The 15384-nt window shown below is 42.8% G+C and overlaps 1 protein-coding gene across 4 annotated transcripts in view; it reads left to right on the top strand.

The window, feature by feature from the left end:
• URI1 (URI1 prefoldin like chaperone) overlaps window positions 1–8913 on the top strand; it is a 43078-nt gene extending 34165 nt beyond the window's left edge. For all 4 annotated transcript variants that reach the window (XM_030024393.2, XM_030024394.2, XM_030024395.1 and 1 more), the window contains 5 exons: window positions 2123–2303; window positions 2888–3155; window positions 3720–3862; window positions 5530–5788; window positions 8095–8913. In XM_030024393.2, the coding sequence (XP_029880253.1) occupies window positions 2123–2303; window positions 2888–3155; window positions 3720–3862; window positions 5530–5788; window positions 8095–8283 (1040 nt within the window). In that variant the 3' untranslated portion in view covers window positions 8284–8913. The remainder of the gene's footprint in view (window positions 1–2122; window positions 2304–2887; window positions 3156–3719; window positions 3863–5529; window positions 5789–8094) is intronic.
• The last annotated feature ends 6471 nt before the right edge of the window (window positions 8914–15384 follow it).

Here is a 15384-nt window from a genome sequence, read left to right as displayed (position 1 = left end):
GCATGCTGTGGATGCCAGGTCAACCTTTGTGCAGCTTTATTGTATCCTAAACTCTCATCATCATTATTGTCCTCTGAAATCATCTTAATTTTTGCTGAAAATCTGTAACTGGGAATTATGTACGTTTTCTATCAGCACCAATCTGTACTGAGATTGAGAGAGAAGTAGTTAAAAGAACAACTTAGCGATTATTTTGAGGCAGCCTAGGCTTCATCAGCCTAGGAATTGGCTAGGTTTTGTTCACATGGAAATGGACTGTATCTCTGAGGAAGAGAAAAAGAAGTATCTTGAGCATCTCATTAGTTTATTGCTGACTCTCTATTTTTCTGGCTTTTAGTATTTCACTTTTTTTGGTTAGTGTATGAAGTTAGTGGTCGTGCTTTGTAGTAACAGTGAGCACAATGGATATTGGAGCAGCAAGTGGTTATCCTCTGTTGTCTTTGAGATCTGACCTGGTTTCCTAACTGACAGAAGTTCTGTTAGAATTAGGAGGGAAAACCACTGGCATGTTGAAGTGCTTGCTGGTGTTCAGGAAGCCATGTGCTTACCTTGGTAGTCAAGTCAGTAGTTAATACTGAAGGATAACAGAAAGAAATGGGAGGGCACAATCTGAAAATCAAATTGAAATAGATTGTTAACTAATCCTTCCAAATTTTATTTATTAATTTTTGTAATTATACCAAATGAAATCTTCATAAGCTACTCTGATTGCTTGGCTTAATATTCAAATCTCAATAAAATACATTTCAGCCTTTTCTTAATGAGATGATGAAAAATGCTATCCCGTGGAAGAGTGGGGGGGACACATTCCAACATCACTTACAGTCACCTGTTTGCTTTTTAATGTTGCTATTGAATTTGTATTTAACTCAGGATTAAAGTATAAGCTGACGTATTTGAATAAGGATATCTTTAAGCCATGAGTTCTTAAATTAAAAAAAAAAATGGGCACACGATTAATAGAAAGAGATCTTAAAACTTAAAGGATGCTGAATAACAAAGACATTGTATATTACTGTTGATTAGATGCACAAAGCAGAGTTTCATAAAGACCCATAGAGATACTGGAGTCCCACTGTACGGCCAAAATGTTGGGTGTACTTGTGGCAGTGATGGAAGGGGAAGGGTCCTCACTACTGTAAAGAGGTGCAGGTGCTGCGTGGGGGGTGCTGATGGGCAGAGAGCGGGCAACTTCCCTTGGGAACCTGCCTGGGACCACGCAGAAACAGGCGGTGCCCTGGGAGCTGCCGGTCTCGGGGAGAAGGGGGATTAAAGAAGCAGTCCTGCCCTTCACACAGACAGGGCTAGAGCATTAGTATTATTGGCAGGCAGTTTGCTCCCTATGTGCTAGACAGCACTCAAACCAGTAAAAAGTATTCCCCATCCTCAATGGATGCACAATTTTACTAGGTAGCAAAGCTTTTAAATGCCAGCAAGAACTTGTCGGTGACTACCATTTATTCACAAGTGTATATCTCAGGTCACCTCTGAAGCTTTAAAGGGGTTTATATTTATTATTTCTGAAAGGCAGGTTATTGTATGCTTTTCAGAGTGGGTCTTTTTCACCAAAATAAGTGATTCATAATGACTGGATTTTGGTCAGATTTTCCACATGACTCTGGAGAACATTTTTAATGATTCCATTGTAAATTTTAAAAAATAGAACCCAAAACAAAAAGACTCTGCTCTTTAAATATAGGTGACTTTGTCCAAAATGAGCTGAAGTACAAAGTTTGTTTTCCCAGTTAATAAAATGTGCTGTTAATGGGACGGTGAGCAAATGTCACGTTCACATGTTGGTATCTATCAGAGCAAATCAAAGTCTACTGTTCGGCTAAAAAAACCCACATTGTAATAAAACTGTCATAGGATCAGTGTCTCCTGCTTTGTAAATAAACATCTCTGCTTTGCCTTGGTATTTCTGTAACATCCGGAGACTATTATCCTGTGCTGGTGCTCTGGTTCATTGACAGTTTCACTTAAACAGTTAAACAGTAATTTGAAATGGAAAATGTTCTGCCCATATTCCTTAATTCCTTTGTGTTTTTTTTTTTCCCCCAATGTTTTTTGTTGGTTTTTTGTCAGTTGTTTTAGTAATTGCATCTTATTTTTTGTTCCACAGGAAAATACCGAACTGCTCACAAACCTCATTCAAAGCCAAAAGTATCAAATGCTTTTGAGGTAGATTTTCCAGCAAATGGAAGTGATACAAAATCAATGGGCCGTTTTCAGTCAGAGGAGGAACTGTGGGCCCGCTTAGAAGAACTTGAGAGGCAAGAAGAGATACATGGTGAACTTGACAGGTATAGTACTGCTGTAGCACAGTCAGGTTCAGAGTTCAGAAAGCTACAGGTGTGTGATTCTGTTTGTACACAAAGGATCTCACTGTAAGTGCAAATAGCTGACTAGACTGATGCAGTTAAAATTATAGTAGGTGGAAGAAAGGTGGAACATGAACAAAGTGTGCACCGCAAGGCCAAAGGTGCTAAAATCTGCCTTTGTGCAACCACAGCAGTCTAGCACTACAGTATGTTTTCTTTCAGATGATAGGAAAGGGGGAAGTAAAATCCATTTCCCACAGGCTAGGAAAATCTGTCGTTTACAATGTAGGAATTACACATTTAGCATTTAATGACATCCTTATATCTATTCTGATCCTAAAGCAATACATATGTCATTAGCCAGAATGTCACAGTTTTGGTATTTCCAGTTGACATGGAAAGTACATAGTTATTCTTACAGAGTATAAAAAAGCTTCCACGATCTGGCTTAAAATATAGTACCTGGGTAAAGAAAATGATGTACAGGCTTGTTCATTATTTTGTATGCCTGTGTCTCTCAAGAGTATGAATTGCCTCAGTTCACTTAGATATTTTTCATTTCATAGGATGCCTGATACAGTTGAGACAAATGGAGAAGATACAACCTCTTCCGAAGAGGAGAAAGACGATAAGAGGACAGATCTGAATGGGACGTATAGAGCAGAAGACTGTATTACTCAGGGCAACTTCCATAAAGAAGTAACAAATTCAGACTTGTTTGGTGTCCAAGTTAATGGCTCTACTTATTATCACAGTGATGATGAAGATGACATAGATGTTGGAGATAACTCTGTTCCAACTATTTTTTTCTCTCACACTGTTGAACCTAAAAGGGTTCGTACTTTATTATCTTTCTCTCAAGAGATTGCATAAAACATATATACCATATCTAAAATTTTAGATAATGTAGATAATGTAGAATGCTAACTGTAGGTGACATTTATTTGGATTTTTTTCAAATGCTTGAAAGCCACTGTTTAGATCCTGCAGTTTCAAATATGGTATTAAAAAAATGATCTTCAAACGTATACCTTGCTGTTCTGGCTTCCAACTGTTGTAAAAGGTAGCGTCCTGTCTAGGAGTTTTTAAAATTACTTTTTACTTGACTTGAAATTGACTGTTGAACAGCTCAGCTGTTGAGCAGAATTTGAATAAGCAGATTGTCATATATTATATGCAAACTCTATGCACATTAGTGCAAAGAAATGCCCCAGCCTAGTGCAAGTGTAAAGAATAAACAGTTCACACTATGAATGTTACCATTCATACATTCATTCAACTTGTCTATGCTTTGTGGACTGCAACTGCTTGCATAGGAGAATGTCAGAAGTCAGTTGATCTGCAGCCTGGTGATTGTTGATTTTATGGTCTAGACCATCATTTGTGTTCAATTTTCAGGTAAGAATAAACACAGGAAAAAATACTACTTTGAAATTCAGTGAAAAGAAAGAAGAGGCCAAGCGTAAAAGGAAGAACAGCAATGGCAATGGCCATGCAACTCCAGAACTGCCTAACATCAAAACCCCAGCAGACATTTACCGGTGTGTAATTTATAGCATTGGCGCGTGAACTTTCCCCTTAGCAGACCTTCTCTTTTCATTTCTGTTCACCTATAGTATGAAACCGAGCCTACTATTTCCTGAAAGAAACAGCTGGAACTAAATTTACTACTTAAAAATGAAAGTTTGTGGCTTCTGCGTGGTTGCCGTGCTTTCATGTCCATAAAACATTTCTGAGCTTAAAATTTCCAACTAGCAATTCATCATCTATCTACTTTTTCAGAGCTTCTGAAAATAGGGTAAATTTGCCAGTACATACCATCTGCATAAAGGGATACAGCACTTTATTGCTTAATTCCATGTCATTTGCTTCTGTGTTTGTTTTCAAACATAACTGACCAGATATATCACTTGTAATACTCCTGTTTTCCCAGTTACTAATTGCTGTTTCTTGTCTCTTCCTTCCAGTATCTTCAGAATATACTCAGGTCTTTGTTTGCATAGTTTCTCTTGCATTCTCTCCCCGTGACTTTAGTCCATCACTGTCTCTATTCTCCATAAAAAGAAGAGCTCACCTGTAGAACACCCACACTCAGAGAGCTTGAAAAACAGTGTTGGGCTTAGAGGACTGTATAAAATACTAAACTATGGTGACGGGAGAGTTAAAACAAGTATTTAGGTTTGTAAAGATGAACACAGACACCTATTAGATTAGTTGATTAAGTGCTTGTGAAAATCACACTGCATTTGTATGTCAGTGTATTCAGGCACCTAAATATCTTAAAAAATGTGTCACAAAGTGTGAAAAGTTAAAACCCATCCTGTAATTACAGTTGCTGGGGCTGAAGATGAGGTAAAGGATTCTTTCGTGGTGCTCTCCCTGAGCTCTGCAGAGGAACTCCATCTTCTGTAGAGATATGCAAGTGTTCCCATGAGTGCCTGATGAATAAAGCTGTTAAGAAACAAGTAACGCCCTTAAAACCCATCCAGTCATTGGGCTTCTCTTTTATGAGTTTGATAAAATTGGCACTGTCTTCTAATGCTACTCTTTCTCCTCTACTCACCCTTGACTTCTTTAAGTCATAGAGACGGGGTACAAACTGTAGGAAGAGGCTTCTTTATCAGTTTACAGTCTGTTAATACTTGAAAAGTGTCTTTGTGTTGGTCTGATCTTAAAAGCTGATTTTTTAAAATTTTTTTTCTTTTTTTTTTTTAACTGAAAGTAGAAGATTATGGCACTTGTCAGGAAAAAGCTTCATCCTTTCTGTGTGCAATGAATGTTTCAAGTATTTGTTTTTATATTCTACATTTGACAAGGACTTCATTCTAGAAAACCTTCCGTCATTGTGATCTTCTGTTTCTCTTCACAGAAACAACCCTGGCAATCGTTTAGTTTACCTTTTTTCTAACTTTTTGTAACTCACACTGTTCTGTTTTCTAACACTTTTCAAAGAGCTATATGTTTTCTGCTGAAAAAAAAGTGTACCAACTTAATGCTTGAATAAAGGGCATAACAGTGTTTGCTCTGCAGAATTGATTCTTGTACGTTGGTAAATAAAATGCCTCTAAAGGTACAGTATTGTAATTCTGCAGCAAAAAAGTTGGAAAAGCACATCATAATTAATTTGTACAAAAGACAAAGCAAGATCACTGTAAATTTGTCATCTGATCCTGAAATGGTTTATTAAAGCTAACATTTTCCTTTATAGAGTCTTTGTTGATGTTGTGAATGGAGAATATGTCCCTCGTAAATCAATTTTGAAGTCTCGAAGCAGAGAGAACAGTGTTTGTAGCGATACCAGTGAGAACAGTGCTGCTGAGTTTGATGACAGACGAGGAGTTCAGAGGAGTATTAGCTGTGATGAAGCTACTCAGAGCGACAACAGCGAAGGCATACTGGAGGAAGAGGAGGAGGAGGGGCAGCAGGAGCTACCGAAAAAGCTTCCTCCCTCTTCAGGGACAACCGAGGTACAGGTTTTTAATTAATTATTGATTGTTGGCAGGGATAAAAACGAGATGCCAATGACTGTAGTTGCCTATACCATCAGCTTGATTTCGTTAAAATAATTTTCTAACTCCTACCTAGTTTACTTCAGGACATTATCAGGTGACAAGCTTCTGTCATACGCATCCAAGGGGCAGAGGGGAGGAGGCTAGTCAGCTGGCTTCCCTGAGACCTGAAGCCCTTCTGTAAAGATCTGACAAAGTAGCCTTTTGCTGGTGTTACTGAAACCAGCATCATGGCTACTGGGTCATCCTGAAAATTTCACTGCAGGATATACAGCAGGATTAAAAAAAAAAAAAAAAAAAAAAAAAAAAAGAGAAAAATCAGGGCTTCATAGTTGATGAGAGGGAAGAGTTGATTCTTTGTAACCTGCGTTACACAGCTACTAGACAGCTAGTTTCCAGGTTGTGTTTTTAGCTTTTAAAACACACAAATACCAGCTGAGTTATTATTTGGACTTACCAAAGGCAGAGGAATTGCCCTGTGGAAGGAAGCATTACACCTCTACTCATCCTGTTCCAGACTAGGGCCATTAGTGATCCCATACAAATCTATTTTCACGCATTTGGAAAGTTCAGGACTTCATCATAAAGGAAAGAGACTGTACGACATAAAGGAAAATGTACAGTTGCTTAGTGACTGGATGAGTACAGGAATTAAATGTAGCCACTGCTCTGAAGTTCATGGCATAGAGTATTCTTCATTTTTATTTTGTAAGAACTTACACTAATTTTTTCAAACTAGATGAAACTGAGTTTTCAGTAGTTCCCAGGGCAAGTTCAACGAAAACACTTATTTTTGACAAGAAATGAATTCCTCATAAAAGCTATTGTTTATCATCATTTTTCATACAAACAAATCCAGGCAGGATGTGAAGATTCATGGTGGAAGATCCATCTGTAGAGTTATCATTTCACGTATAGTTTCTGGAATGTATTTGCTATATTTTTCTAACACATCTAAGTACACTTTAGATGTTACCCATTAGTCCATTTTCTGAATATGGCATGATGATTCTCTACAATATAATGTATTTTCTAAGTAACTGAAGGAGAGTAAGCAAAATACTCCAGTTAGACATGCCTTCTTAGATGCTGCTGTTTTGCTTTTGGTTGTTTTTGTGGGTGTTTGAAATACACTATTTCTCCATTACTATTTGCAACACCCTAACTTTTTTTCTTTTTGTTTCTAATTTTACCATGATCTGCTTAGGTTGTATTTTGCTTACCTGTTCTTGAAAATGAGCGTATTGTTAGAAAAACGCAGTTGTGTACGGGCACGGCTTTAGGCATACTTTGGCTATTGGAGCAGAAAACAAAAAAACGCTGCTTTTTTTGCAGGTCCTGCAAGAAAAGAATGGCTGGTTTGTTTTGCTTTGTTTTTCTTGGTAACTGAGTTATGAAAAAGCAGAACTAAGCATAGTTAATAAATCTGGTGTGCATTCCTTTGTGCCCAGTGTGAGCATCAAACCTTGGATGTAAACTGCTTCCCTTTGTCCTTAGGCATTCTGAATTTTCTGTTTTCAATACATAGCAGGGTGATTTGTTCTTAAATATGTTTATGAAAAGTAGTTCTGAGCTGTTTTTTTCCCAATGTTTTCCAAGAACCATGGTCATTTCTTAGCTAAGTTAAAAGGGATTAAGTCATATAATCGGCTGCATATAAATTACCATTTTTAAACATTAAATGTTTTTATTAGACCTTTTATAGAGAGAAATAGTTGGAAGCAAGTTTGCCATTCTCTTAAGTGTAAATTGCTTTCACCATTTTTTGATCATATTTGGTAAGGAGAAAAGAACAAACAAAATATGTGCTTGCCAATTTGTATGCAGTGTGTCAGCTTGATGCAATTAGAAGATACTAAGTCATAAAATATGACGTATGATGGAAATGCTGACATACTCCAACTTTGCAAAATCTCTCCATTTCTCATCCAAAATGAAACTATATATTACATCAGCTGTTTTATTTCTTGAGCATTTGTCAGTGAGGAAGCAAATTTTTAGATCATTTATGCAGTAGGAATGAGATTAAGTAGTACTTTTAAGACACTGTCTTTCATTCAGTCATCTTTGAACAAGCTGTATTTTGAGGTTAATTACAATTTGGTTACTTATGCAAGGAACAATCATTGATTTAAAGATATTTCTTTACTTTTGATTAAGAGAAATAACAATCCTAATCAGGCTAATATAGGGTAATGACCTTATGGGCATAGCTTCACATTTGCATTTTATTAGCTCATTTTGAGTATTCTCTTCTGCTGTAGGCTTTTTCCGGAACTGTTATAGAAAAGGAGCCTTTGTCTCCCTCCTTAATACCACACCCAGTCATTGCTCACCCAGTCCTGCCTACCATTCTGGAGCGAAAATCAGAGGAAGTTTTGTCCGAAGCATCAGAAGAAACTACAAAGAGGATTTCAAAATTCAAAGCTGCCAGAATGCAACAGACTAACTAGGTCCTGCCTAGCCAGCTGAAGTTGGAGTACTCATGCCTAGTTTCACATTTGTTGAGATTATGTAAAACTATAAGCGTTACACCTAGTTTGTTAAAAGGGTGTCCTATGTTAATTTGGCATTGGTTATCTTTTGAACGTTTATCGGCGACATTAAAAAAAAGTTCAGTGTTTGAACACTTGAGTATTCATCTTACTTTGTCGATTTCCCTGTGTGCTGTCAGCACCTTTGTATATGTTTGCCTTATGATAGCAGCACTTGGGTTCTTTTTCAAAAACTGTTCCTTACATACATTGTTTTTGTGTTTAAACCTAAATACAGGCAGTTTTGTGCCAGCTGTGATGTTCTACATACCATATGGGCCATTTTAAGGAAACTTTTCACATTTCAAATAGATTCACCAATTATATTGCATTACTTGCTTTAGCATTTTAAGACACACTTGTATTCACATTGCTGTAGGTTTTGCAACTAGGTGTCTGCTAAAAGTTTTTTCCTTCTTTCAAACCTCTCTGATATCTCACTGTACAGATCTATAAAACGCTGGGTTCATGTACATTGCAGGGAAGTTTCTTTGATGGAAAAGGGTATTTTGTAAGATTAAATTTTCAGTAAAAAAGCTGTGAAAGTTGTGTGTTTTTTGTTGCGTTACTACTAATTTGGAAACACCATGGAGAGGTTTCTATTCTGAACTTGCGTTTCTAGCTTGAAGTGTTTACTACCACATGGACATAAAAGCAGTCCATTCTCTTGTGCCATTGTGTTTTAACCTCCTGCTAATGAATGTCCATGGAAATTGAATGCTCTTAAGGAGAGAAGCATAAACTCAGACTCTGATTACAAAATCTCCTAGTTCTTTTGTGTACTCAGAAAACATTGTAATTGTCTTGGGAATGCCCAGAGGGAGTCAGCACTAAGGAAAAATGTCTTAATGCTTCAACTTTATTTCAAAATGCAACAGCACTGCAGCACTCGGGGTACAGTTTTGTGTATCCTTCTCTTGACTGAGAGCAATCCTGGCTTCAGGAGTCCCTGCCCAGCAGGTCCTTCCTGTCTTCTTGCCATCCCCTCACTTGTGCTGACACAGCTTTTGTTGGGGCCACCCCTTGAATGATAATAGGCGATGGAGCTGGGTTTAAAAAACAAACTACTGGGTTTGGTTTGGTTTTTTTTTTTTTTTCAGCAGTGCATGTTTTTTTTGAAGCTAGTGAGTTTCCTAATCTCTTTCCCAGCATGTCTGTATCAGCACAGTTAGAGGGGTAGTGTGTTGAGCAAGGACAAGGGAAAACGTCGGCAGAGGACATGGGGAGCTGGAGTACCTTAAAGTGATGTTGCTCTCCAGCTGATATCATCAAACTACAGCCTAAAAAGTGAGGCAGAAATACTTGGGAGGTGTAAGGAAGGATTTGCTTTTGGCCGCAGTTCTGTGGCTTTGTAAACGCACAGCCCGAGAGCCACCAGGCTCTGGTTTTCCAAATCTTGGCCATCCATGAACAGGGTGTCAGCTAATGCCGTTTCCTCACCTGCCCCTAAAATAACCGCGCCTTGCGCTCGTGTCCTTTGCTCTCAGATCACAGCACATTAGCTCATAGTGCGGCTTCATGCATTAAAACAGAATCGCCAACTCCCCCTTTTTCAACACTTTTTTTCTTTCTGTGCTTAAAAGGGAGGTGGAGGCATTGGGACTTCTTTTTCTGAGGTGACTTTTAAAAAAGGCTACACTCCGTCCAACTCTGACGTTCTCTGCTGTGTGTTTGGGAAGGTGGCATAGTTTCATGGGCAGAAAATGCTGGCCAAGTTGTGTGGCAGCAGGAGGGCAAGAAGGGGCCGATAGCTGGGGTCCCTGCATGGAGGAGCAGCCCACCAAAGCTGCGGGGCTGCATTTTCCCCACGATACCGAGCAAATTGTGTTTTGCTGAAACAAAAACTGAAGGGAAAGTTGCGCAGCCCTCCCGCGCCTGAAGCTCGCAGGCTGGGAGGGGGCAATCTCCATTTCAAGCAGATCCTGAGAGTCACGTTGAAAGTGTTAATGATTAACTTGATTCATGCTCAAATGCGGATTTTTTTTTTTAAAGCATATTGCATTAGTACTAAAATAAGCCATCAATGCCAGTCCACCCTCTATTCACGGCTAAATATTTAAAGGAGGTTATTTATAGCTTCTTTAATGAATTCTTGGCTAAACAAAATGAAATTATGTCCTAGAAAAGTAGAAGCTATTTTGTAACCAGAACAGTGCAACTGTAAAATATAGTTCCATGAATATGTATTTTAAATAACAAGGGGTTGAGATCCAAGACTACCAGACATGGGTAATTAGAGGGAAAAGGAGAGAAAGAAAGAGAGAGAGAGAGAAACCCCTTTAAAAAGATTTATTTAGATATCCTCTGAAATACTTCCCACTTCTAGTTACTTCAACAAAACCAAATGCCCCTTGTCACCATAGATCAGTTTCAAATCAAAATTAATTCTTTGCTTGTTTTCTTTTTTTCCCCTCCCCTTTTTTCACATCTCTGCTCACAGGAAAAAGTAGGATAAATGCACCTTGGGTTTTAATGAATTATGGCCTCGGTTCAGGGAAGCATCCTTACTCAGGAATGCACTTTGGCATGTGCTTATGTCTCAAAGATTTTGCAAAGAAGAATGGATTTAACCACGTGCTTAAAACTAAGCACATGAGTGTTTTCCCTAATAGGGAGCCTTAATGTGTCTGTGCCCTTTTTCCAGTATATTTAATTGTCAGAGGGTTTGCAGGTTGGACTGATCCTTCATCTTTGGTCTCTTCACTTGGGCTTTACCAGTAGATTCACTGTGCGGTGCCTGTAGCAAGAAGAAACAGCTGTAGGATTTCTGGAGAAAGTTTGCAAATGCTAAACAAAAAAATAAATCTACCAAAGCAGATAAAAACCTAGACGGTGTAAAAAAATGATCACGTGAAGGCCCATCTCAGCGAGGACTTAAAATTCGCTTTTTGTGGAACACTGAAGCCAACAAGTGGATGCAGGTGACCACCAACGCACAGGTGACGCAAACACTAGGATGAAGCAACGGTGCCCCAAATTTGAGGCACGTAGGGTTCCTGGTAGTAAATTAATCCGTCAAGAAGAGTGTCTTTTTGCCCCCAATGCTGCAGTTGGAGATTTTATTCGCTTGAATAAAAAGGGCACGGTTTAATCGATGTCCGAAACACCCTTGATGGCTTTTCCTGCTGCCTCGGGAAGGGCTCCTCATCTGCCCGGGAGTGTTGCCGAGGGCTCCGAGCCCAGGGCTGAGGAAGGGCGTTTTGGTTCTTCCCGGTGTTCCCCGAGAGGTTTTGCGTGTCCTCGGCAGGAAGGACGTGGCCCGGCCGGGGCTGGGGCGGCTTTGGCAGCTGGTCACGGGGGTGGCACAGGAACGCGCGTGCTGGAAGGAGCCCTGTCCCAGCCCAGTCCCGGCGTCCCCAGCCTGCTCGGGCACAGGCGAGCAGAGCCAGCTGAAGCGCAGCCAGGCACGACTTCACAGGCAGGTAGAAACGCAGCAGCAGGAGAAAACGACAGGGAAAGATGTCGGTGCACAAGATCTCTTTAGTCCAAAACGAGAGCGGTGGTGGCAGCCTGCGCGGGCACCGCGGGGCCACGGGGACAAGTCGCCGTGGCTCAGCCGTGCTGTGCCCCACCACCCGGCAGCCGCTCCACACAGCCCTTTGCAGGGCCATGATTGCATCAATTATGCACCGCAAATTACCTGCTCCACTTCCATTCCTCATTGGGAGGCAAATTTGACTCTTTAATCTTCTTTAATTGGCCACAAGTAAGTCGGGCACCTGCCTGTAGCCAGAGAAGGGGTTGCGGGGGGGGGAAGGGGAAATGCTTCCCGTCTGAAGCTGAGGAAACGCGGCCTGGAGAAGCTGAAGGAAAAGGCGGTGGATGTCGTGTGTTCGGTGCAGCCGGTCTGTGCTGGTAGCTGCAGGCCCGGCCTGGGCCGGTGGAGTCTGTGCTGTGTGTTTAGAGGTAAACTGGGTTTATTTCCCTCTCTCTCTCTCCTGTAAGACTAGTTGCACTTCGCACTTTTCATTGCTCACTTGGAGCATCTAAAGCAGCAGATTTTTGTATGTTTCAAGAGCGTCTAAACCAGCTGTTTTAGCTGTTCATTTTAACAAAGTGATTTATGTTGCAAAAAATGAGCTGGGATTAAAAGAAATCAGATGTGTGTATTTGGTATGCAATATTTTTGTATTACAAATAGCTCCGTTCTAACCCACATTAACCCCATGATATGTGAATTTTGCCAACTCCCGCTGTGTCTTTTAAATCAAATCCAGTAAATCACTCCGAGCGTTCCAATTTCCAAACAAACTAGCCTTCCAATGGAAGTCCTTTAACACCGCGCGGCGAATTAGACGGCGGAAGACAAATGGCGCATCTTTGTTGACGGCGGAGTTTAATTGACCAAAAGTGCCCGATGGAAGCCGGCAGCGAACGGCCCCGCACCGCCGCCGCCGCCGCCGCCGCTGCGGAGCCGCGCGGCCCCGGGCGCGCCCCCCCTCCCCCCGCCCCCCCCCGCGGCAGCGCCCCCGCCTCTTTTGTTGCCGCGGGAGATCCGTCACGCTCGACGCCGGCCCGCCGGGTTTTCCCGCGCCGCGGGGCCGCGCGCGAGGCGCTTGCCCGGGGTGTTGGGGGGGGGGGGGGGGTGTGTGTACGCGCGGGAAGGGTCACGCCCCTCCCCCTGCGCGGGTGCGGGCGGGTGCGCGCCCGCGCTGCGCGTGGCCCGGCCCGGCCCGGCCCGGCCCGGCGGCCGGCAGTTCCCCGCGCGCGCCGGTAGGTAGCGGCGCTGAGCAAAAGCAACACCGGAAAGCTGCCAGTCAGTGATTATAATTTATTATTCATTTCTGTTATAGGTGGGGTGTGCAGACAGTTACAGTAATAATTACCAAGACTCGAGCGTTTCCTAGGCAACGGGGTTTTTTTTTCCTTCATTCATGCTGTTGCGGAGAGTATGCCTGTAAAGCATGACATTGCTGTATTCGGAGGTTTGTTGCCCTCCTGCTGCTCCAGGTTTGAGGTTAGTTACAGCATCATAAGGTGCTCTCAAGCATAAAAAGCTCAGGCTGGGATTAAAGCAGGCAGGGAACGCTACGGCTAAGTCTCTCCTTCTACTGTTTCACTTTTAAGTAACAAGGTTATAAAAATGCAAATGCCACCTCGGCGTTGTTAATAACTAATATTGGGAAGAATCCCCGCAAGTTGTAAAACATTTTTTGTAAACAAAACCAAACCCGGGTGAGGCTGCTCCTTATATTTTACGGCGGTCTCGTGAAAAGAACATTTGCGAAAAAGGGACTTGCGGCTCGATCCAGCCTCGCAGCGTTTAGCGTCGTAAATCAATGGGAACTGCTCCACGCAGCTAATGATAAGGTGGTATTTGTTGTTTACCCTGCCTTATGGTAATGGTTCGTCAGGAGGAGGGTGCCGTGTCCTTCCTGAAGGAGCAGGAGTAATCCTTGATGTGGTAACGGAGTAACAGAAACCACATCTGTTATCAGCGATCTATAAATGAATCGTATTATCCTACATTTTTAGGCTTACTAGAGCGCTCATTTTCAGAAACTTACATCAAGCATTGTGCAAGGATGAAAAGTAGTATTTTTCCATCCCTGCCGTATGAGGCAGAGGGAATTCATGATGCAATCTCGCACCGAGACGGGGAATTTTTACCCGTTAAAATTTTGAAGTAAGATGCTAAAGCATGATTACATCTAGAAAGATTGTAATCTGCCGGCGATGTGCTCCTCTCGGAAGGATGGGCTGTGGATTAATGGGGCGACCCTGTGGAGTGCTCTGGGATCCCGGCTTCTCCGTGCAGGTTGAGCTCTCTGAGAGGTTAATGGTGATACTAAAACAAAAAATAAAACCAACCCCCCCGCCCAAACAAACCAACCAACCCCTGATAGATCCTAACCCTCTTCTCGGCTGCCCGGGGCGTACGGCCGGCTCAGAAAAACTGACCGGCGCGTGGCCCACCCCTCTGCTGTGGAGACCGATCACCCGGTGGGACCGATCACCCGCCCTGCCCCTGCACGGGTGACAAATCCCGCGTTTCGGGCCGCGTGGGGCCGTCGGTAGCCGGCGAGGAAAGTCAGCGTCGGCCTCGGCCCGGGCCGAGGTGGGAGGCGGGAGGTGGGAGGCGGGAGGTGAGCACCCCGGGCCGAGGTGGGAGGCGGGAGGTGAGCACCCCGGGCCGAGGTGGGAGGCGAGCGTCCCGCTGGGCCCCAGGGCCGGAGCAGCGCCGTGGCAGCGAGCGGTGCGGGTGTCTGCAGCCGGACCGCGGGTCCCGAGGGGTTTGGGGCTCACCTGCGCGGGGGCGAGCGGCAGAAATCGCCTCGGCCCCGGGAGCGGGAGCGGGGCCGAGCGTTGCGGCGCGGGGCGATGCCGTGGGGCCTGCCGCTCCGGGGCCGTGCGGGGTCTGGCACGAGCCCCTCTGCAGCCCCCCGCGAGCGACGGCTTCTCCGAGCAGTGGCCGTCCCCCAGCTTCCACCGCCAAAATCCGTCCCACCGAGCAACCCCCGCCTCGGTCCCCGCCGGGGCACCCGGGGGTGCGGTGAGCGACTGGGGCTGCGTTGCCGGGAGGTGCCCGGGTGAGCTGTCTGCCACGCTTCGGTTTTCATCAATGCAAATCATCTACGCCAATTCCTTCGCGTTTGGATTTAAGTTTTAAAGAAAGCTTCAAGTTACCTCAAAATAGCTCGGTAATTATTTTAATAACTTGTATGAGCAGGAACAATACCCACAGTGTCAATTCTGGCTCGCAAAATGTTTTTTTCAACTGTTCTGAGGAAAAAACAACGAACAGTTCAACAGCTTAAATACAAGCGAGTGGATCTCTGGAGATTAATCTGTCTGGTGTTCCTCAGGTAAAGACTTCTGCACAATTTAACAAAGGAAATAATTTTCCTATTTTTATAATGCATGTCTCTCTGTGGTATAAATTACTAAAACCACGCTGCTTATCCTCAGTAATGTTATAGATGCAGATAATTTACTGTGTATCACGTTATCAGTTCATTAAAGAGATGCAATAAAATCATTATTTACTAAGAAACAGCAACCCTTGCAATATCTTGTCAG

The sequence above is a fragment of the Aquila chrysaetos genome, chromosome 9 (assembly GCF_900496995.4).
Source record: "Aquila chrysaetos chrysaetos chromosome 9, bAquChr1.4, whole genome shotgun sequence".
NCBI classification, from domain to species: Eukaryota; Metazoa; Chordata; class Aves; order Accipitriformes; family Accipitridae; genus Aquila; species Aquila chrysaetos.
Note: the sequence above shows the minus strand (reverse complement) of the source record. Positions and strands in the feature narration are given on the sequence as shown.